The sequence below is a fragment of the Callorhinus ursinus genome, unplaced genomic scaffold (assembly GCF_003265705.2).
Source record: "Callorhinus ursinus isolate GAN/ISIS: 27379988/994484 unplaced genomic scaffold, GSC_fseal_2.0 scaffold12, whole genome shotgun sequence".
Lineage (NCBI taxonomy): Eukaryota > Metazoa > Chordata > Mammalia > Carnivora > Otariidae > Callorhinus > Callorhinus ursinus.
The window spans coordinates 29,662,664-29,684,555 of record NW_027397074.1 but is presented as its reverse complement, the minus strand read 5'-3'; the positions used below and the strand labels follow the sequence as shown (position 1 = coordinate 29,684,555).

General features: G+C 40.0%; 1 protein-coding gene and 1 pseudogene across 1 annotated transcript in view; one reads left to right on the top strand and one right to left on the bottom strand.

Moving 5' to 3' along the window:
- The window catches only part of SCIN (scinderin), an 83,832-nt gene that overhangs the window by 32,837 nt on the left and 29,103 nt on the right, over positions 1-21,892 (bottom strand). The window contains exon 5 of the mRNA XM_025872969.2: positions 4,947-5,039. Within this exon, the coding sequence (XP_025728754.2) occupies positions 4,947-5,039 (93 nt within the window). The remainder of the gene's footprint in view (positions 1-4,946; positions 5,040-21,892) is intronic.
- Positions 7,084-8,327, top strand: LOC112824947 (galactose-1-phosphate uridylyltransferase pseudogene; annotated as a pseudogene).

The window sequence follows — 21,892 nt, the reverse complement described above, 5'->3', positions numbered from 1 at the left end:
CTCTCATTGAAAATTGAAGAAGAGATTAAAAACCTCCAGGAAAAACAAAAACTAAAGGAATTTGCAAACACGAAACCACCCCTCCAAGAAATATTGAAAGGGGTCCTCTAAGCAAAGAGAGAGCCTAAAAGCAGCACAGAACAGAAAGGAACACAGACAATATACAGTAACAGTCACCTTACAGGCAATACAATGGCACTAAATTCATACCTTTCAATAGTTACCCTGAATGTAAATGGGCTAAATGCCCCAATCAAAAGACACAGGCTATCAGGTTGGATTAAAAAACAAGACCCATCAATATGCTGTCTGCAACAGACTCCTTTGAGACCCAAAGGCACCCCCAGATTGAAAGTGAGGGGGTGGAAAACCATTTACTATGCTAATGGACACCAAAAGAAAGCTGGGGTGGCAATCCTTATATCAGACAAATTAGATTTTAAACCAAAGACTGTAATAAGAGATGAAGAAGGACACTATATCCTACTTAAAGGGTCTATCCAACAAGAAGATCTAACAATTGTAAATTATCTATGCCCCTAACATGGGAGCAGCCAATTATATAAGGCAATTAATAACAAAAGCGAAGAAACAAATTGGCAACAATACAATAATAGTGGGGGACTTTAACACCCCCCTGACTGAAATGGACAGATCATCTAAGCAAAAGATCAACAAGGAAATAAAGACTTTAAATGACACACTGGACCAAACGGACTTCACAGACATATTCAGAACATTCCATCCCAAAGCAACGGAATACACATTCTTCTCTAGTGCCCATGGAACATTCTCCAGAATAGATCACATCCTAGGTCACAAATCAGGTCTCAACCGGTACCAAAGATTGGGATCATTCCCTGCATATTTTCAGACCACAATGCTTTGAAACTAGAACTCAATCACAAGAGGAAAGTCAGAAAGAACTCAAATACATGGAGGCTAAAGAGCATCCTACTAAAGAATGAATGGGTCAACCAGGAAATTAAAGAAGAATTAAAAAAAATTCATGGAAACCAATGAAAATGAAAACACAACTGTTCAAAATCTTTGGGGGCGCCTGGGTGGCTCAGTTGGTTAAGCGACTGCCTTCGGCTCAGGTCATGATCCTGGAGTCCCGGGATCGAGTCCCACATCGGGCTCCCTGCTCAGCGGGGAGTCTGCTTCTCTCGCTGACCCTCTTCCCTCTCATTCTCTCTCTCTCAAATAAATAAATAAATAAAATCTTAAAAAAAAAAATCTTTGGGACACAGCAAAGGCAGTCATGAGAGGAAAGTATATAGCAATACAAGCCTTTCTCAAGAAACAAGAAAGGTCTCAAATACACAACCTAAACCTACACCTAAAGGAGCTGCAGAAAGAACAGCAAATAAAGCCTAAACCCAGCAGGAGAAGAGAAATAATAAAGATCAGAGCAGAAATCAATGAACTAGAAAACAAAAGAACAGCAGAACAGATCAACGAAACTAGGAGCTGGTTCTTTGAAAGAATTAACAAGATTGATAAACCCCTGACCAGACTAATCAAAAAGATAAGAGAAATGACCCAAATCAACAAAATCATGAATGAAAGAGGAGAGATCACAACCAACAGCAAAGAATTACAAACAATTATAGGAACATATTATGAGCAACTCTATGCCAGCAAATTAGATAACCTGGAAGAAATGGGTGCATGCCTAGAGATGTATCAACTACCAAAATTGAACCAGGAAGAAATAGAAAACCTGAACAGACCTATAACCACTAAGGAAATTGAAGCAGTCATCAAAAATCTCCCAACAAACAAAAGCCCAGGGCCAGATGGCTTCCCAGGGGAATTCTATCAGACATTACAAGAAGAATTAATACCTATTCTCCTGAAACTGTTCCAAAAAATAGAAATGGAAGGAAAACTTCCAAACTCATTTTAGGAGGCCACCATTAGCTTGATCCCCAAACCAGACAGAGACCCCATCAAAAAGGAGAATTACAGACCAATATCCTTGATGAACATGGATGCAAAAATTCTCACCAAAATACTAGCCAATAGGATCCAACAGTCCATTCAAAGGATTATTCACCACGACCAAGTGGGATTTATCCCTGGGCTGCAAGGCTGGTTCAACATCCGCAAAGCAATCAACGTGATACAATACATTAACAAAAGAAAGAACAAGAATCATATGATCCTCTCAATAGATGCAGAAAAAGCATTTGACAAAGTACAGCATCCTTTCTTGATCAAAACTCTTCAGAGTATAGGGATAGAGGGTACATACCTCAATATCATAAAAGCCATCTATGAAAAACCTATAGCAAATATCATTCTCAATGAGAAAAAAAAAAGAAAAGCTGAGAGCTTTTCCCCTAAGGTCAGGAACACGGCAGGGATGTCCAATATCACCACTGCTATTCAACATAGTATTAGAAGTCCTAGCCACAGCAATCAGACAACAAAAAGAAATCAAAGGCATCCAAATCGGTAAAGAGGAAGTCAAACTCTCACTCTTTGCAGATGATATGACACTGTATGTGGAAAACCCAAAAGACTCCACCCCAAAACTGCTAGAACTCATACAGGAATTCAGTAAAGTAGCAGGATATAAAATCAATGCACAGAAATCTGGCATTCCTATACACCAACAACAAGACAGAAGAGACACAAATCAAGGAGCCAATCCCATTTCCAATTGCACCCAAAACCATAAGATACCTAGGAATAAATTTAACCAAAGAGGCAAAGGATCTGTCCTCAGAAAACTATAAAATACTCATGAAAGAAATTGAAGAAGACAAAAAGAAATGGAAAAACGTTCCATGCTCATGGATTGGAAGAACCAACATTGTGAAGATGTCAGTGCTACCTAGAGCAATCTACACATCCAATGCAATCCCCATCAAAATACCATCCACCTTTTTCAAAGTAATGGAACAAATAATCCTAAAATTTGTATGGAACCAGAAGAGACCCCGAATAGCCAGAGGAATCTTGAAAAAGGAAAGCAAAGCTGGCAGCATCACAATTCCGGACTTCCAGCTCTATTACAAAGCTGTCATCATCAAGACAGTATGGTACTGGCACAAAAACAGACACATAGATCAATGGAACAGAATCGAGAGCCCAGAAATGGACCCTCAACTCTATGGTCAACTCATCTTTGACAAAGCAGGAAAGAATGTCCAATGGAAAAAAGACAGTCTCTTCAACAAATGGTGTTGGGAAAATTGGACAGCCACATGCAGAAGAATAAAACTGGACCATTTCCTTACACCACACACAAAAATAGACTCCAAATGGTTGAAAGACCTAAACGTGAGACAGGAGTCCATAAAAATCCTAAAGGAGAACACAGGTAGCAACCTCTTCGACCTCAGGCGCAGCAACTTCTTTCTAGAAACATCGCCAAAGGCAAGGGAAGCAAGGGCAAAAATAAACTATTGGGATTTCATCAAGATAAAAAGCTTTTGCACAGCAAAAGAAACAGTCCACAAAACCAAAAGACAACCAACAGAATGGGAGAAAAGATTTGCAAATGACATATCAGATAAAGGGCTAGTATCCAAAATCTATAAAGAACTTATCAAACTCAATACCCAAAGAACAAATAATCCAAGCAAGAAATGGGCAGAAGACATGAACAGACATTTTTCCAAAGAAGACATCCAAATGCCCAACAGACACATGAAAAAGTGCTCAACATCGCTCAGCATCAGGGAAATCCAAATCAAAACCTCAATGAGATACCACCTCACACCAGTCAGAATGGCTAAAATTAACAAGTCAGGAAACGACAGATGTTGGCGGGGATGCGGAGAAAGGGGAATCCTCCTACACTGTTGGTGGGAATGCTAAGCTGGTGCAACCACTCTGGAAAACAGTATGGAGGTTCCTCAAACCGTTGAAAATAGAGCTACCATACGATCCAGCAATTGCACTCCTGGGTATTTACCCCAAAGATACAAATGTAGGGATCCGAAGGGGTACGTGCACCCCAATGTTTATAGCAGCAATGTCCACAATAGCCAAACTGTGGAAAGAGCCAAGATGTCCATCGACAGAGGAATGGATAAAGAAGATGTGGTATATATACACTATGGAATATTATGCAGCCATCAAAAGGAATGAGATCTTGCCATTTGCAACGATGTGGATGGAACTGGAGGGTATTATGCTGAGTGAAATAAGTCAATCAGAGAAAGACATGTATCATATGCCCTCACTGATATGAGGAATTTTTAATCTCAGGAAACAAACTGAGGGTTGCTGGAGTGGTGGGGGTGGGAGGGATGGGGTGGCTGGGTGATAGACATTGGGGAGGGTATGTGCTATGGTGAGCGCTTTGAATTGTGCAAGACTTTTGACTCACAGATCTGTACTTCTGAAATAAATAATGCCACATATTTAAGAAAAAAGAAAAAGAAGAAGATAGCAGGAGGGGAAGAATGAAGGGAAGTAAGTCAGAGGGGGAGACGAACCATGAGAGAGGATGGACTCTGAAAAACAAACTGAGGGTTCTAGAGGGGAGGGGGGTGGGGGGATATGTTAGCCTGGTGATGGGTATTAAAGAGGGCACATTCTGCGTGGAGCACTGGGTGTTATGCACAAACAATGAATCATGGAACACTACATCAAGAACTAATGATGTAATGTATGATGATTAACATAACAATAAAAAATTAAAAAACAAAACAATACATATTGTTGCAAACTAGCACAGCAACACTATATAATTTTATTTAAGTTGTAGCAATAATTTCACTGATTGACATTTTTAATGAAAATAACAAAAAGTAATAAAAAGAGGAATTTTAATAAACATACTAGAGCACAGAATGGATTCTACCTACACACTACTCTTTGAGAGCAATGAGAATTATCAGCTGTAGCAGAGTCCCTTCCAGAACAGGTCTCCCGGCTGTATCCAGTCTAGTAAAAACAACAAAACTCACTAACAGTGAACTCACCATGTAGAGTTTAGCCATTTTCCTGTTCATTATGTCTGCCATGGTGTCGTCATCATCGTCTCCATCCCTAAGCTCCGGCTTTGTCCCTAAAACCTGGAAAAAAAGTGAACAGATAAAAGATAAAGACCGCTCATTAAAGGATGCCGAGTTAAAAAAAAAAAAAGTAAACTATCTTATATTTCTAAAGACATAGATTATCAAATATTTGCAATTAAAATGACCAGGCTCAAACATTTCTCACCAATCATACTGCATTGGCCTTTGCTCATGGATCAAATGAATGAACCGCATTAAGTAAACAAACACTGAGTTTGCTCATGATACGAACTTCCAGGGAAGTAAAATCCTACACATGAAAGCATAGGTGTTCATATTATTGAAGACTAGTAGGAATCAATTAAGATATGAGGTCTAAATTCACTTCTGTAACAGATTTCTTCTTGTGACCTCTGCTTCTAGAAGCAGTCTATAGATTTAATTACCAAAAAATCTTGGATCAAATTATTGAGGGTAGAGTACCATTATCATCAGGTAAAGAGCAAATTCTTAACTACACGATGCTATATTTCCTGCTGTATATTTGGCACTGAGAACAGTATCTGGAACATAAGAGATGCTCATTAAGTAATAGTCAAATGAATAAATGAATGTATTTGTGTATTTTCTGCATATATGACACAATCCAAAAGTTTAAGTACATAAAGCATTAGTAGAAACTACATTTAAATCTGCTTTGATTTTCTACATACTATAATCACAAAAAAGGTATATAAAGCAACTTAATTATTAAATTAATTGACACAAATATAGAATGTTAAGGACAGGAAAAAATATAAACAATCTAAACAATGTGACTTTTATAACAACATAAGCATAAATTCAAATTTAGAACATGCAAAGAAGGTATTCATTTAGACTCAATAAATATTTCATATACAATGAAATTCCTTGCATAATGTGTTTTATGTTCACTATAATACGTTGTGTGAAAATACATAATGCCAAATGCCAGGCAACAATAAAAATGTGTATAAATTCTAATCCTTGTTCAAGTATGGGCACTGCCTGGAGTTTCAAAACACATTAAAGAAGTTATTTTCTTTGGGAATATGCTCATTTTTTTGTTGACACAGTGATCAATAAAACATTTTAATTATTGTACATACTAAATGATTATAATAGTTTTTCTTTTTTGCTAAATGTAGGATCAAGACACAAAATACCTGGAATCAAAGGTGCTTTTTTGAAACACCTTTACTGGGCTAGAAGTATGTGTATCTCCTAAGAGCAGGAAAAGCCTCCTTATATACCCTTTTGTGATTCTACTCTAACCAAGACAGTAGTTTGGAATCAACAATTTGGGTTGAGGACATATCTAGAAATTGGTAGTTTCCCAGTGGGCCAAGTGAGTCTGAGATTTGGGGCACACTCTAACTTTTAATTTTCAGACAACAATTCCCGTATGAACCAAGGTTCTTAATTAGCCTCTCAAAGAATTGTAGCACAGTTGGGAATTGAACCCACGGGATTTACCAGAAACAAGCTTAACTGCAGGGGTAGAGGGATGCTATACATTGTCCAAGAATCATTTTAAAATTCAGTAAAACAAAGCATTTACCAAAAACCTCAGTGGGGTATACAAATGAGTTTCTAACCATCTTCCCAAACCTTAAGGACTTTACATCTTGTATAGAAAGAGGAAAATAACTAAACATATTCTCTTTATCAACTATGCCATACATTGTGATCTTTGAAATAAACTATAAATACAGCTTTTTTTTTTTTTTTTTTTTTTTTTACAGGTAGGATAATGCTTAAATTTTAAACAGTCATTTTAGGTTTGTCAAGTGATTAGCATTTAACTCATGTAATCCTTGGTGTGTGAAAAAACATATATTTTGACAATTTAAAAAGGAAGGGAGGAGCACTTGGGTGGCTCAGTTGGTAAAGCGTCTGCCAACTCAGGTCATGATCCCGGGGTCCTGGGATCGAGCCCCCTGCTCCGCGGGGAGCCTGCTTCTCCCTCTGCCCCTCCCCCCCTGCTTTTGCTCTCTTTCTCTTAAATAAATAAAATCTTAAAAATTAAATAAACTTTAAAGAGGAAGGGAAACAGAGAAGCCTTATCTGAGGATGTTTCTTAAAAATTTCATCTATTAGACGATCCCCACCCACGCAAGTGGCCTAATGTCGCGCAGCGGATCAATCCCTGAGCAGCGCCGGCAGGCGCCAGAGGCAGACGCCACGGCCACAACCTTCCGGGCGAGCGAACATCAGCATATCCGCTACAACCCGCTACAGGATGAGTGGGTGCTGGTGTCAGCTCACCGCATGAAGCGGCCCTGGCAGGGGCAAGTAGAGCCCCCGCTCCTGAAGACAGTTCCCCGCCATGACCCCCACAACCCTCTGTGTCCCGGGGCCACACGGGCCAATGGAGAGGTGAATCCCTACTATGATGGCACCTTCCTGTTTGACAACGACTTCCCAGCTCTGCAGCCTGATGCCCCCAATCCAGGACCCAGTGATCATCCCCTTTTCCAAACAGAGGCTGCTCGAGGAGCTTGTAAGGTCATGTGCTTCCGCCCCTGGTCCGATGTAACGCTGCCACTCATGTCAGTCCCTGAGATCCGAACTGTCATCGATGCATGGGCTGCAGTGACAGAGGAGCTGGGAGCCCGGTACCCTTGGGTGCAGATCTTTGAAAACAAAGGAACCATGATGGGCTGTTCCAACCCCCATCCCCACTGCCAGGTGTGGGCCAGTAGTTTTCTGCCAGATACTGCCCAGCGTGAGGAGCAATCTCAGCGGGCCTATCAGAGTCAACATGGAGAACCCCTGCTAATGGAATATGGCCACCAGGAGCTGCTCAGAAAGGAACGTCTGGTCTTAACGAGTGAGCACTGGTTAGTACTGGTCCCCTTTGGGGCAGTGTGGCCCTTCCAGACACTGCTGCTGTCCCGGAGGCATGTGCGGCGCCTTCCTGAGCTGACCCCTGCTGAGCGTGATGATCTAGCCTCTATTATGAAGAAGCTCTTGACCAAGTATGACAACCTATTAGAGACATCCTTTCCCTACTCCATGGGCTGGCACGGGGCTCCCACCGGATCAAAGGCTGGAGCCAACTGGGATCACTGGCAGCTGCATGCTCATTACTACCCTCCACTCCTGCACTCTGCCACCGTCCGGAAATTCATGGTTGGCTATGAAATGCTTGCCCAGGCTCAGAGGGACCTCACCCCTGAGCAGGCTGCGGAGAGACTAAGGACCGTTCCTGAGGTTCATTACCACCTGCGGCAGAAGGATAGGGAGACAGCAACCGTCACCTGACCACACTGACCAGCGCCTTCTGCTTGAGGGAACCAGGGCCTAGGGTTGGGAAGATGTGGGGTCAATAAAACTAAACTGTGTTTCTCAAAAAAAAAAAAAAAAAAATTCATCTCTTGTCCTAGCCAAGACTTGTCACTCAAGCTTGGAGTCTCCCCACCCCTCCCCTTCCTTCAATTATTTTCTATAAATTTCCACTTAAAAGTATCATCATCCTTTAACATGCTCCAAACTGAACTTAACTTTCCACAAAACTGGCCATTCTCAATTCTCCATTTGTGTCAGTGAATCTCTATTCTGTTCACCTGGACTTAAAACCAGGAGGCCAGTTCTGAATACTGCCTGTCCTCCATACTGAATCTCCTACTCACTTAGTCATTAAATTCTGCTTCTTTATAATAATGTTCGGAGTCACCTTAATTCCCACCTCAGTGAAGTCCCTCATCACCTGAGCAATGGGTTACATCTACTCCTGTCAGTTCCCTCCTGCCTTCAGGCTCACCTCATATTTTCATCCAGAAAGTTATCCTGTACACTAGCTGGGAAGGCCCCTCATTTCATTTTACTCCTAAGTTTCAAGAATGTGACTCCAGAAAAAAAGGCTTATATCCTCTATCTGCACCAGTGACTCTTAAAAAGTTCAATGTGCTCAAGCAACATCTGGGTAACCTGATAAAATAAATAATCTCAGCAGCCAGCTATTAAGTCATTAGGTCTGGAGTGAGGCCCTGGGAACTGCATTCCAGATGATGCTGACTTGGCTGCTTACTGACAGAGCCAAAACTTCTGTCTGGATTCCAAAGCCCCTTCAGAGGCTGGATGTTACTGACACTGCATTATTTCTCATCATTCTCGACCACCTCCCTTCTCTCACCAAGCCGATGTTTTCTGTGTCCCTTGTGGGAGCCACACACTTTCCTTCCCCAAGGCTCTCTGGAATGCTGTATGTAACTTCCACCCAGGTTGACTGTGTGTGGTAGAAGCAAAACAGCAATTATTCTTTGGTTGGTTCAGCTAATTATAATTGGCCCAGGAATAGTTACTGCTTATTGAGTGTCTACTATGAGTCATGCACTGTGTCAGGAGCTTTGGATGCATACTGTTTCACTTTTATAAGAGATCCCATGAGCTAGATACTGTTATCCTCATTTTACAGAAAAGCTCACTGATGCTCAAAGAGGAGAAGTGAATGTTCCACAGAACTGCCAAGTGTTGAGGCTTAAATTCCATCACAGATTCCTTCAATGCCATAATTTTAATAATTTTTTAAATTTTTCTATTTTTAATTTTAATTTTTTATTTTTTTAGAGAGAGAGAGAGAACGGGGTGGGAGGGAAGGGGTAGAGGGAGAAAGCGAATCTTAAGCAGGCTCCACGCCCAGCATAGAGCCTAACCCTGGGCTCAATCTCATGCCCTTGAGATCATGACCTGAGCTGAAATCAAGAGTTGGACACCTAACAGACTGAGTCACCCAGGCGCCCTTCAGTTATTTTCAGAATAGTTAGTTGCATACTTCCCTAAATCAAGGGAAACTAGGAAAGTCTTGGAAAGAGACAAAAAGATTCTCTCCAAGGATGGTGTCTAGGGGCTCCTTCTGGTGATCTGATACCATAAAGTTATTTTCTTTCCTTTTCTTTATTCTCTAATTCAGTAGAAGATTGATAGCAGCAAATGATTTCATCCACAGAGATGCACAGGAATTTTTTCTGGTAGAGATAAGACTAATTTCTCCCCTGTGGAAGAGGCCAGCTTTGCATTTATCAGCAAATTCATCTTAACACTGATCACCCATTCACTTGTCTGTTCTTTAGATTCTTCTTTGAACTAATTACAATATCTTAATAGTTCTCTTATTTTTTTTTAAGATTTTACTTATTTATTTGAGAGAAAGAGAGAGAAAGAGAGCATGAGCAGGGAAGAGGGGCAGAGGGAGAGGGAGAAGCAGGCTCCCCGCTGAGCAAGGAGCCCAATGCGGGGCTTGATCCCAGGACCCTGGGATCATAACCTGAGCCACCCAGGCTTAATGACAAATAAAAATCTTTGATATGGGTTATTTTATATTTGTATGAGACTCATGATTTTATTTGCTTGAAACTACCTTTTAACAACTAGTACCCCTCTTGTCTAAACCACATGTATTGAAATCTGTTTACATATTTATTGCCTTTTATTGTGTATTACATGTCTTCAGCTAACACTTCTCAAGTGCTACTGCGTGCCATGCCTGAGACTTCATAAATTTTGTTTAAAAGATGCTTTCAGGGGCGCCTGGGTGGCTCAGTCGGTAAGCGTCCGACTCTTGCTTTCAGGTCAGGTCATGATCTCAGAGTCGTGAGATCGAGCCCCACATCGGGCTCCACCCTGAGTGTGGAGCCTGCTTTGGAGTCTCTCTCTCCCTCTACCCCTCCCCCTACTCTTGCATGCCCTCTCTCTCTCTCTCGCTCTCAAAAAATAAAAATTAAAATAAATTAAAAAAATAAAACATGCTTACATATCCCTATTTACTAGACACCAGTCTAAGAACGTTAGATTTATTAAGTCATTTCATCATCACATCAACTGGGCACTCTTATTATCCCATTTTATGCCTCAAGAAACAAAGTGACTTGCCCACCGTCATGCATCTTACAACAAATGACAGTCAGGATTTGAACTCTGGCTCTAGAGTGGGTGCCCGTAACTCGCATGCCGTGCTGCCTCTGTGGGTGCTCCAGAAAGGTCTTCACACTTAATTGCCCAGGACTTGTCTCTGAAGACAAAGCAGAACATGTTTTGCAGCAGAGACTGTAGAGGGGACACTCTTAGTTCTCTCTTTCTGATGAGAGCAATACTGGCACGTCTACCATGCAACACACACACTGGTTGCTACAGTGGCGGTGTTCCGCCGTCCTCCCTCCACCGCTGTCCTCATCTCTCCCCAAATCCTCTCTCCACTCCCCTTCCTGGCCGCTCTGCCCCTGCTGGGGGCCTCAAAGGCTGAGAGAGGGAAGGTCTTCCATCACATCAGGGTGTCGTGCGAACAAACAGCCCTTCAAACGAGATATGCACTACCAAGGAATGTAAAATAAGGCAATAATACTTCTTTACCCATAAAATTGTACAAGTTAGGAGACAACTGACAACATCTGATGTTGGGAAAGATTTCATATTCTGCTAAGCACTCCCTCATGAGAGAAGTAGGTAACAGAAATCCAAGAAACAGACCAATTATTTAACCCAATAATTCTATTCTAATGGTTCATTCCAAGGAAATAATTAAAATACATGCAAAGGATCAACCTAATAAATACATCACAGCATTTCACAATATTAAAAGACACAAACCATGTAAATGCCCAACATGAAAGGGATTCATTGAATAAATTAGGCTGTATCGATAGAACGGAAAACTATACAGACATTAAAGTACTATAAAAATTATGCAATGGTCAGGAAAATGTAATATCTCAAGTATAAATTTAGTTTGCAAGGCATTATTGGCAGTATGAACTCTATCTTGTGAAAACACAGAGATTCGTACATGAAAACAAAGATTAGGAAGGATTTAGTTATTTTTTCCTCAAAGGTGGGACTTGGGGATATATTTTTTCTCTATTGTGACTATATATATTTTGTAAAATTTCAATAACAAACAGGTATTTGGGGGCACCTGGGTGGCTCAGTCGTTAAGCGTCTGCCTTCGGCTCGGGTCCCATATCAGGCTTCTTGCTCAGTGGGGAGCCTGCTTCTCCCTCTCCCACGCCCCCTGCTTGTGTTCCCTCTCTGTCAAATACATAAAATCTTTAAAACAAACAAACAGGTATTTGTCTTTAATAAATAAAATTGTAAAAGCTTTTATTAAGCAAACAAAAAAATACTGACCTCTTGGTTTTGTATTTATTTTCTCTCCCCAGTGGAAGAAACAGTTGCCATTTCATTACCTCAAATGGAGTAATTATAATTCCCTTTTAATTTATAATCTACCTTAGGCTTCTCCCTCAGGCTTCCTCATTCAGTTCATCAAAGCATAGTAACCATTCTTGATGGATTCCTAAATGCTCTAGGCATTTTGATCAGAGAAACTTTTGTCAATGTAAAGACCTAGAAGTGGCCACCAGTGACAAAGGGGCCTTAATTTTTCGGCTAGAAATTAAGTGATTTCAAAGGTCACAGGTACTATTTTATTTTGTTATAGATGTGATCTGAGTAGAAAAATGGGAGTATCTCTATCTTCTCTCTGTCAGTAACGTAATGGAAATGTTTAACAACTTAAGACACTATTCTAAGTACATTAGAGAGCCTGGAAATTTGTGGAAATAAAGTTTTGTTCTATGCCAAAGTAGACCTTCTGTGGTGCTGTTCACTCTTTGCCTTCAACAGGTGTTCAATTCAAAATAATTCAGAAGATATTTATATTAAATCATTACAGCAAATACACCAACTTGCTTTAGATTCACAGTCCCCTAGCTTCAGATTTTCTGGGTCCTCATGACATGGGTCAAGACTACCCTTAGCGTCGTGTTTTCCCTCAATGACCCATTAACGGCGACTTTTTCTTTTAAAACATAAATGGGCCTATGTGTACATTTGTTTTAGAAAGAAGGACCGGGAAGTTAAGAAAAAAGTTGCTCTCTTTTCACAATCTTTACTTAATTTTCACATTTGCACCTGCCTTTATTTATTTGTGTTGAATCTTTTAGCCAGCCCCACCTATTTGGAATATGAAATTCCAACATTTACGAATTGCTCCCTCAAGACGCGCTTTCTCTATTTTAACTTTCTACAGAATAGTTAGGATGTTTGGACAATTTGCAGTAAGTATTTGGAGTGAAGAGTAGGAAAAGAAAGGGTAATATGTGCTCTGGAGGAAGGACAATACCTAACTCAAGACTCCAGATCACTCTGGATGAAAATGTTCCAAGCTGGTGTCAAGTCCCCAAAGGATTTAACATAGAGAGTCTTATATGCTTCTCAACTGTGATTTCGGCTTGACAGATCAGGAAATTGAGAATGAGAGAAGTTAGGAGTTGTGCCTGAGGTCGAGTCTTATAAAGAGTAAAAGCAAGGACGCAAACCCCAGGCTTCCCAGCTCCTATTGCAGTGCTCCCCACAGCAAGGGAGAGCTCACAGTCTTCCTACATCATCACTTTAGTATGCATGGCTGTCTCTGGTCTCACTAAAAAAGCAAAGGAAGCTTTCGGGTCCTCAGAGCTAACACTTTAATTACCTAGAAATTTGCCTGTTTTATTTCCTTTCCCTAACTGGGAAAAAAAAAAATCAGTCCATCGTTAACATATGGTGAATAGATACAAATTATAAAGGCGAAATATAGCCCTGTTATGGTATATTTTCTTGCTTCCAGGAATTTTATGGCTTAGGTCAGACAAGTATTTGATAACAGGAAGGACATACAGAGATATAAAATTACAGGCAATTCTGAGAAAAGCTGTGACCCCGTTTAGCTACCTCCACCTAATCTTCCAATATTTGCTCTCCTGATCTCAGTGTGTGCTCTCCTGCCTCTGAAATGCCTCTATCCTGTTACTGATGGATCAAATAAAAAGGGTAATTTAATGTATCAAATAGTGGGTAAAGTATTCTAGACTGAGAGAAAGCATGTGAAGTACATGTTCGGATAAAAGGACAAAGTGAATGACGGGTCTGCAAGAGAGGTTTAGTTATTTAATAATCTGGGCTAGGACTGTCCAATAGAATCTTCCGTAACTACAATATTCCATACCTGACCTGTCCAATATGGTAGTCATTAGCTACCTCCAAGCACTGAGCACCTGAAATGTGGCTAGTGTAACCAGGTAACTGGATTTTTAATTTTATTTAATTTTAATTAATTTAAATAGCCATCTGTGTCTAACAATGCTTTATTTGACAGTGTAGCTCTAGAGGGCTCAGGGAACGCTGTGACCTTGGAAAACTTACCATGATGCAGGTCTGATCCTCAGTATGACAGTAACATCACCATATTAGAGATTAGATTTAGAGGGTCCAACTCACAAGAAAGTCAACTCCTAAGTGATTATAATATGGAAAGCAAATTGACAAGTTACTGTACAGTGGAAAGCTAACTTACAAGATACTATAACATGGAAAAAGCTAATTCACAAATTATTAAAATACATAAGCCAGAATGCCAACTTATTAAATCAGAGCAGTTAACTGGCTACATATTAGAACCATCTGGGGAGTTATGATAATGACTACTAAAGTCTGAATGTGAGCCCAAAATTCTGACTGAAGCCCTGGTACAGTGTATTTTCAAAGCCTTCTGGGCCTGGTTCTGTGATATATTCAAGTTTTTGGTGGCATCAGCTTCGTTAACCTGGTTCACCCATCTCAACCATCAAGACAGGTCTGCCAGGCATTTCTGATGTTCAACTAGCTTCTCAGGGAAGCCCTCCCCAGACAAATGGTCATGGCCTGGCAGTCCGGAGGCTACCCCAGAGCAAATCTCAGGTAAAGATTTTAACCCATCTGCTCTTTCCGGAAATCTTTTTTTTTTTTTTTTTTTTCCGGTAAGACTGCAAATCCGTTTGGACATTTCTACCTGATTAGTGCTTGGATAGTCACTCCCAGTGTTTGCCTCTGGAGTTTCTAATTAGTATGTTTCACAATGACCATCACACCTTTCTTCTTGACGATCCTCATTTGGTAGAATCTGGCACTCTGAGCTGGATGGACCCACTACTGGGTGACTCTGTGACTTTGTTTCCACACTTAAAATGGTCTAATAATTAATGCCATTCACAATCATCAGGATGATTAAGTGAAATAATGTACGTGAAGTGACTGTCACTATACCTGGCACATCGTGAGAACTCCACAAAAGTCAGGTCTCATCCTTTCTCCACGCTTATATACACTGAAGGAAACTTGCCTTGCTCAAAGGGTCATTCTCTCTCTTTGGTATGACCTTGCCAATCACCACTCTGATTCTTTGCATGATGATTTTACCACTGAACTTCCTGCCACACACCTCCCTGTAGACTTATATTTACTTATTCACTTATTAGTTTACGTCTCGATCTAATGATGTCACTAAGTAGTCTCTAGGTCTTGACCGTGTACCCTTACAGTCTTATATTTTAGATTTAAAACTACAAGTTGAAGACAGATCTAAATATCCCTCTTCAAGCAAAGCCTGAAGGATAGTCCCCTGTGTATCGGCAAGGGCATAATATGCTGAAAAGGAAATAAGAGTACTCTCTTCTCTTCTTTGAAGTTTCTCCACAATTGAGGTCTGTAGGATGACATTAGTCCTTGGTTATAAAGCAGATTCTCTGGTCTTCCCATGTGTTTCAATCATATCTCCCCATTTAGTCCTGTACACATGACCTTATCTTGGTGAGTCAGCACATATCAGTTACAGTTTATTTATCAGTAAGGTTGATGTATGGAGTGTCTGTGCTATATCAGCACCATAGGAAAGAGTTGGGGCTATAATGATTAATAAGTTAGCTGTGGCCCCTGTCCTCTGACTTTCAGCACAGGGATCCTAAATAGGTTTTGCCTATCCTTGCTAAATGCTGGAGGTTGCTAGAGCAGCCTACAGGGAAAGATTCTGAGGTTGCTTCCAAATTTAGTGAGGAAGTCTAACATGATCCACCAGCTATTACACTGATGGACAAGTGGTAGAAGTGGCAGGACACATTACATTTGTTTTCAACCCTAAATACATGAAAATAGCCTGTAGGGATTCTCAAATTCAGAGATGTGTAAAGAGTGTATCTTGTCCAGAGAGGATCACCCTTCTCTCAAGGTTGGCTCTCTATCATAATGCCTTTGGGCTCCTCCCCTCATCACTTACCGTCTATTTTCACCAACTTTGGAGATTACCAGAGGAAAAACTACTATTGGTTGGGTGAAGGGAGGAATGGAAAAGAAGAAACTGCCTTTCTTCTCCAGATTCTTCTTTTGAGGCAACAAGAAGACAGAGACCTACACAGAGCACTTCTACTGAGAACATGAGCTAAACAAACCTCTAGGAGTATTTTCTCATTGTCCCTTATCACCACATACACATATGCACGTGTTTACACAAATTTATTTCATTTTATCTCCTTCTATCCCTTTAGGGAGCGGTAAATAAACGTGGTTTATATATTCCCTTTAATTGGATTAAGCCAAGTTTTATGGTAAGAGAGTTGTGAAAACTTCCTCTCCATCGACATAATTCAGAAAATTTCCCCATACCAAAATTTAACCCAGCAAACTCAAAAAGGCTTCCACATACTCTGAGGTGCTTGAAAAATATTTCCATACTTTTTATACTCACATTAAAAAATGTATTTTCCGGGCGCCTGGGTGGCTCAGTTGGTTAAGCGACTGCCTTCGGCTCAGGTCATGATCCTGGAGTCCCGGCATCGAGTCCCACATCGGGCTCCCTGCTCAGCGGGGAGTCTGCTTCTCCCTCTGACCCTCTTCCCTCTCGTGCTCTCTATCTCTCATTCTCTCTCTCTCAAATGAATAAATAAAATCTTTAAAAAAAAATGTATTTTCCTTCCAAGAAAATATCTGCCCCAATTACCCTGTATTACCCTCCATAGTAAGGACGAAAGATTTTATGCTGACAGTAAGAGATATGAAACGAAGTTGGACAAGCCAAGTTACTGAGTACAAACATTATGCTACTAAAGGTATTAGGATATGGAATACATAAAATAGGTATGATTGTCAGAAGCATGTGGCATGATTTTGGAAGTTCTAAAATAACTTCCCAGCAGATGGGATTCCCATCTCTCTATATGTTCAAGATGGTTGCTCTGTAATGAAGACTGCCTGGTGAGTTGCCACTCTCCCATTCCCGCTCTCCCTTGGGCAAATTGGGCAGGCTCTCCATGACTTACTTCCTTCATCCATAAAGTAAGGGTATAGAGATCCCATTGGTGCTCTGCCCATCCCATCCTGGTCTACCTCAGAGGTCATCTGTAGATAATTTCTTAAAGGTCAAAGCCTCTTGCTCTTTGTCTGATGGCCTTATCTGGCCACTGAGTGTACTGTATCCACACACAAGGAAGGCTGGAATTCTGGGGAGTTAACACCCAAGGAGAGACCTTCAACTAATGAAGGTTGGGAAATTATTGGCTAAATCCTGTAGCAACCTCAACCGCCTGTGGGTTGACTCTGAAGGGTGTTCCATATAGTTTTCAGAGGGTTCCTCTGGGACTGAACCCCAGTGCCCCATAGCTATAAACTACTTATTTACAAAGTCTTGCCTCACTTTACTCCTACTTGCTGCTTACAGGACCATCTTCCAAATAACCACCTGCCCCCAAGTCGTTGTATAGAGTTGGCTTTTGGAGGAACACAAACCAAGACAGGGGATAACAGACGTATCTACTTCCTGGGGCTGTGGTAAGAACTAAATGAGCTCATTCTTGTAAAGCCCATAGAGGAATGCCAGTCACATGGCGGGCACTGGATGTTTGCCATGATGGTGTCTGTTGTTATCTGCTCTACAGCAAAAAAAAAAAAGAAAAAAAACTATCACAAATTTTTTCTTAGATGGTGGAATTTCTGGGTTAATGATAAGAAGTACTTGTATGATATAAGGAAAGTGCAACTAGAAAGATTAAGGAACACACAGAAAATTCAGCCTGCCAGCAAGCCACTTGCCTTTACCCCTGCAGAACAGCAGCATGAGAGAAATTAAGTCATCACATAGCAACAGAGCTCCACGACAGGGAATACCACAGCAACTGATACTTAACTGTAGTGCATCTGCTGCTTGCTTTGAGATGGTTTTTGATTAACCTATTTGTCCTGTCCACATGCACTCTGTCAGACTTCATTAAAATCTATATTCAGTTTGGGTTTGCTTTTTAGTTGCCAGCATTCATTGAAATTGAGCATTGATATTTAATTTATCCACTATGCATGGCAGAGGACTTCATTTCCCTGTATATCTGCATGGCTCTTGTTTGTTTGCGTGCGGGTACTTAAATATTTTAATATTTTTTTAACAGTATGTTAGTACTTTTTTCCTGATTAGCAGAATGTTATACCCAGAACTGAGGACTGCCTCTTGCTTTCCCCTGAAAATATACTGTATTTACATGAACGAACCATGCTTTCCTGACAAAGTCACTTTAAAATCCCTTTTTATAGATAAATATGTATATGCATATTTAGACAGATTACATATATGTGTACATATATGCACATATATATATCGGGATAAGATGAAATTGTCCTAAAATTGCTGAAAGAAAATATACTCTTACTGTTAATTTTTTTTATTACATAGTATCACTAATATTATAACAAACATGAGGAATAATATAAAATAAAAAATGAAACTTGCCATTCTAGTTTAATATTTATATATTTATATTAGGTAATCAATTCCAATATGGACCTTGTGGGGACAAAGATCTATCCTTCTATATAGTCCATCTGTCCTAGAATTGTACTATCTTATTTACAGGTCTTATCACACTATTCCCTCACTTCAGCCACAAACTAAAGGAAAAATTGCCTTTTTCATTTCATTTAGAAATGACTGCCAAGTGGTATCAATTTGGGTTCATTAAATAAAAGTGACACCTGATCAAGTAAGGCCGCAAGTCTTCATGTTGAACTTTGGTGTGACAAAGTGAAAAATTACTTGAAATATTATATTGCAGCATATGGTTAACTAAACTGTTACTGTCTTTCTTATCTTTGTTCAGAATATTTCAACTTCCTGGGGCGCCTGGGTGGCTCAGACAGTTGAGCATTCAATTATTGGGTTTTGGCTCAGTTCCCGATCTCAGGGTTCTGGTATCAAGCCCCACATCAGGCTCCACGCTCAGTGGGGAGTTAGCTTCAGATTCTCCCTCTGCCCCTCCCCCAACTCATGCACGCGTGCATGCGGGCTCTCTCTCTCTCGCTCGCTCAAATAAATAAACCTTAAAAAAAAAAAGAATATTTCAACTTCCCCGCTGGATGAACTGTCAAGGAGCAAAATGAGTACCTGAATTAAGTACTAGAAATCCAAATAAAAGGTTCATTAAAATAAATGACAACAATGAATGGTGCCTTAGGGGCACCTGGGTGGCTCAGTCGTTAAGCGTCTGCCTTCGGCTCAGGTCATGATCCCAGGGTCCTGGAATCGAGCCCCGCATCGGGCTCCCTGCTCTGCGGGGGGCCTGCTTCTCCCTCTCCCACTCCCTGCTTGTGTCCCCTCTCTCGCTGTGTCTCTCTCTGTCAAATAAATAAATAAAATCTTAAAAAAAAAAAAAAACAATGAATGGTGCCTTGAATAGTGCCTGGGACATAGTGAACAATCAGTAAAAGGTAGATAAAATTAGCTATACTAAAAAAAAAGAGAGAGAGAGAGAGAGCTATAGCAACCACAGTGTTCTTGAAAGCATTATAACCCTGCAGCATGTGCTACTTGTCACTATAATTCTTTGGACTTTGAGTATGTACTAAGTATCATGGCTGTAAAGCAAAATGGAGAAAACGATTTAATCATAATGCAATAGAAGAAAAGGAAAGATTCCTATTTTCTGGTCTTCTGATACTTTCTCTCTAGGCAGGACTAAACTAGAGAGAGTGGCAAATATTTTGAAACCTTTTAACTTAATCTTTGAATGGGTAAGCCTGTAAATGGACCTCCTCTTTCTACATGGCTCTCATAATAACGTTATTTCAGACAACAGATACTAATGAGCACCTATGTACCAGACACCATGCTCCAAGAATGGGAAATTACAAAATATTGAAGACATTGTTCAATTTCCCAAGAATTTACAAAAAGACCCTGGGAAATAAAGGAGGGATAAACAAGGAAGCTAAAGCTACTTGGACAGCACAAAGAAGAAGTGTTTTCTCAGAAAAAATCTTTGTCTGTTAGTGTCAAAGTGTTTACTGTGTCTATTGACCAAATTAATACCTCAAGCTACTCAAATTTCTGCCCTTACAAAGTACAGAGTTGTGACTAACAATGTAATCAATAAGAAGGCAACAGAAAACAGTTTACTGAGTGATTTGTATGTGTGTGTGTGTGTGGCTATTACAAACCTACAAAACAACCTTAGGTCTTACATATAAGGAACTCAAAATACCCATGTTTGTTCCCAGATGCTAAAAGGCAATGTGATTTTTATTGTATTACTTTTCCATAAATTTTTAGACCCTTTAAAAAAATACTGTATACTCATTGTTCCAAAATGGCCATGAGGGGAATTTTCAAAACAGCTCCCCGTTTCTATTTTTGGAAATTCTAAGGTTCATTTGATATTCTACAAAGATAAATGGGGATTGATTTATCTAATCAAAGATCATCCCCAGAAAATAGTTTCTCCCACTCTCTATAGCATCATGTTCAAAATGATCATGCTTGATTTAAGTATACAATAATATTTAAGTTAAAAGATTAAAATGCAATCCCATGTAAATCCAAATACCCAAGATTATGCTACTAAACAAACATTTCCAGAAAGAAACTTTAAGGAACGTTGACAGAATTCTAAATTTCCAAATTCCATTTTTTTCTCTTTTTTAATCTTACTTTACATGTTGAAGTATGAATTTTCCAATGCTTAGGTTAGTTAATGTTCAAAATCACTTCTGGTTTGACTTTTCTATAAATTTAAATTGTATTAGAACTTGGGAAGCATTAATAATGTGCACAGCCTTTTGATGCTGGGAGAAGAATAAGACAAATATAATAGGTGATTTCAAAAATAAAGCTCTATACTTGTGTAGTTCCCTGGAGTTCATGGGGCATATTCACTTTTAATCTAGTGATGAGAAGGGGCAGCACCAGGGCTGTGGGGCACAGCCAAACAAAATGGTCAAGGCCAGTGGACAGCAGTGTGTGCTAAGCAGCGAGAGAAGTGGGTTTTTGTGGTTGCTGGACACTAAATGGGGAGGTGACCTGACCTGGGAGGAAGGATTCTACAGATAAGAGTATCCAACTACAGCTCCAAGAAACATGCATTTTATCACAGAATGAAAAGTTTTAGACACCAGTTACTTATTTCTTATTGTGCTGCATGCTTTCACCTGAAGTACATGCAGCCTAATCCGTAAGTATTGCAGTAAATATAAACAAGCCCAAGATTCAGTTACGACTTTCCAAAAGGTTAGTTGTAACTATCTGCCTGCAGACAGAAGACTAGCAAAATATATGAATTGTCCTTATCTAAATACCAACTGCTCTTATATAAATGCAGTTGACTTTAAAACCATCAATAGTATGGCTTTTTTTAAATCTTCACCAACACTATTATCTAAAAAATAGTAAAGTTTTTTACAAGGTCCTACTATCCTCTAGAAAACAGAAAAACAAATATAATGGGTTTCTGGTACCATATAGTTCACAGTTAATTGCATCAATATCCAAATATGAATGAGCAATGAGTTAGAGCTATAAAGGTGACATAGACATAAAGGCAGTGTACTTCTACTTCCTTCCCTCAAGGAACTTAGCATGGCAATGATAACATATAAATTTTATTTTATTTATTTTTTTATTAAGGATATTTATTTATTATTTATCTGAGGGAGAGAGAGAGAAAGAGAGCACAAGCAGGGGGAGGGGCAGAGGGAGAAGGAGAAGCAGGCTCCCCTGCTTAGCAGGGAGCCTGATATGGGCTCCATCCCAGAACACTGGGATCACGACCTGAGCTGAAGGCAGACGT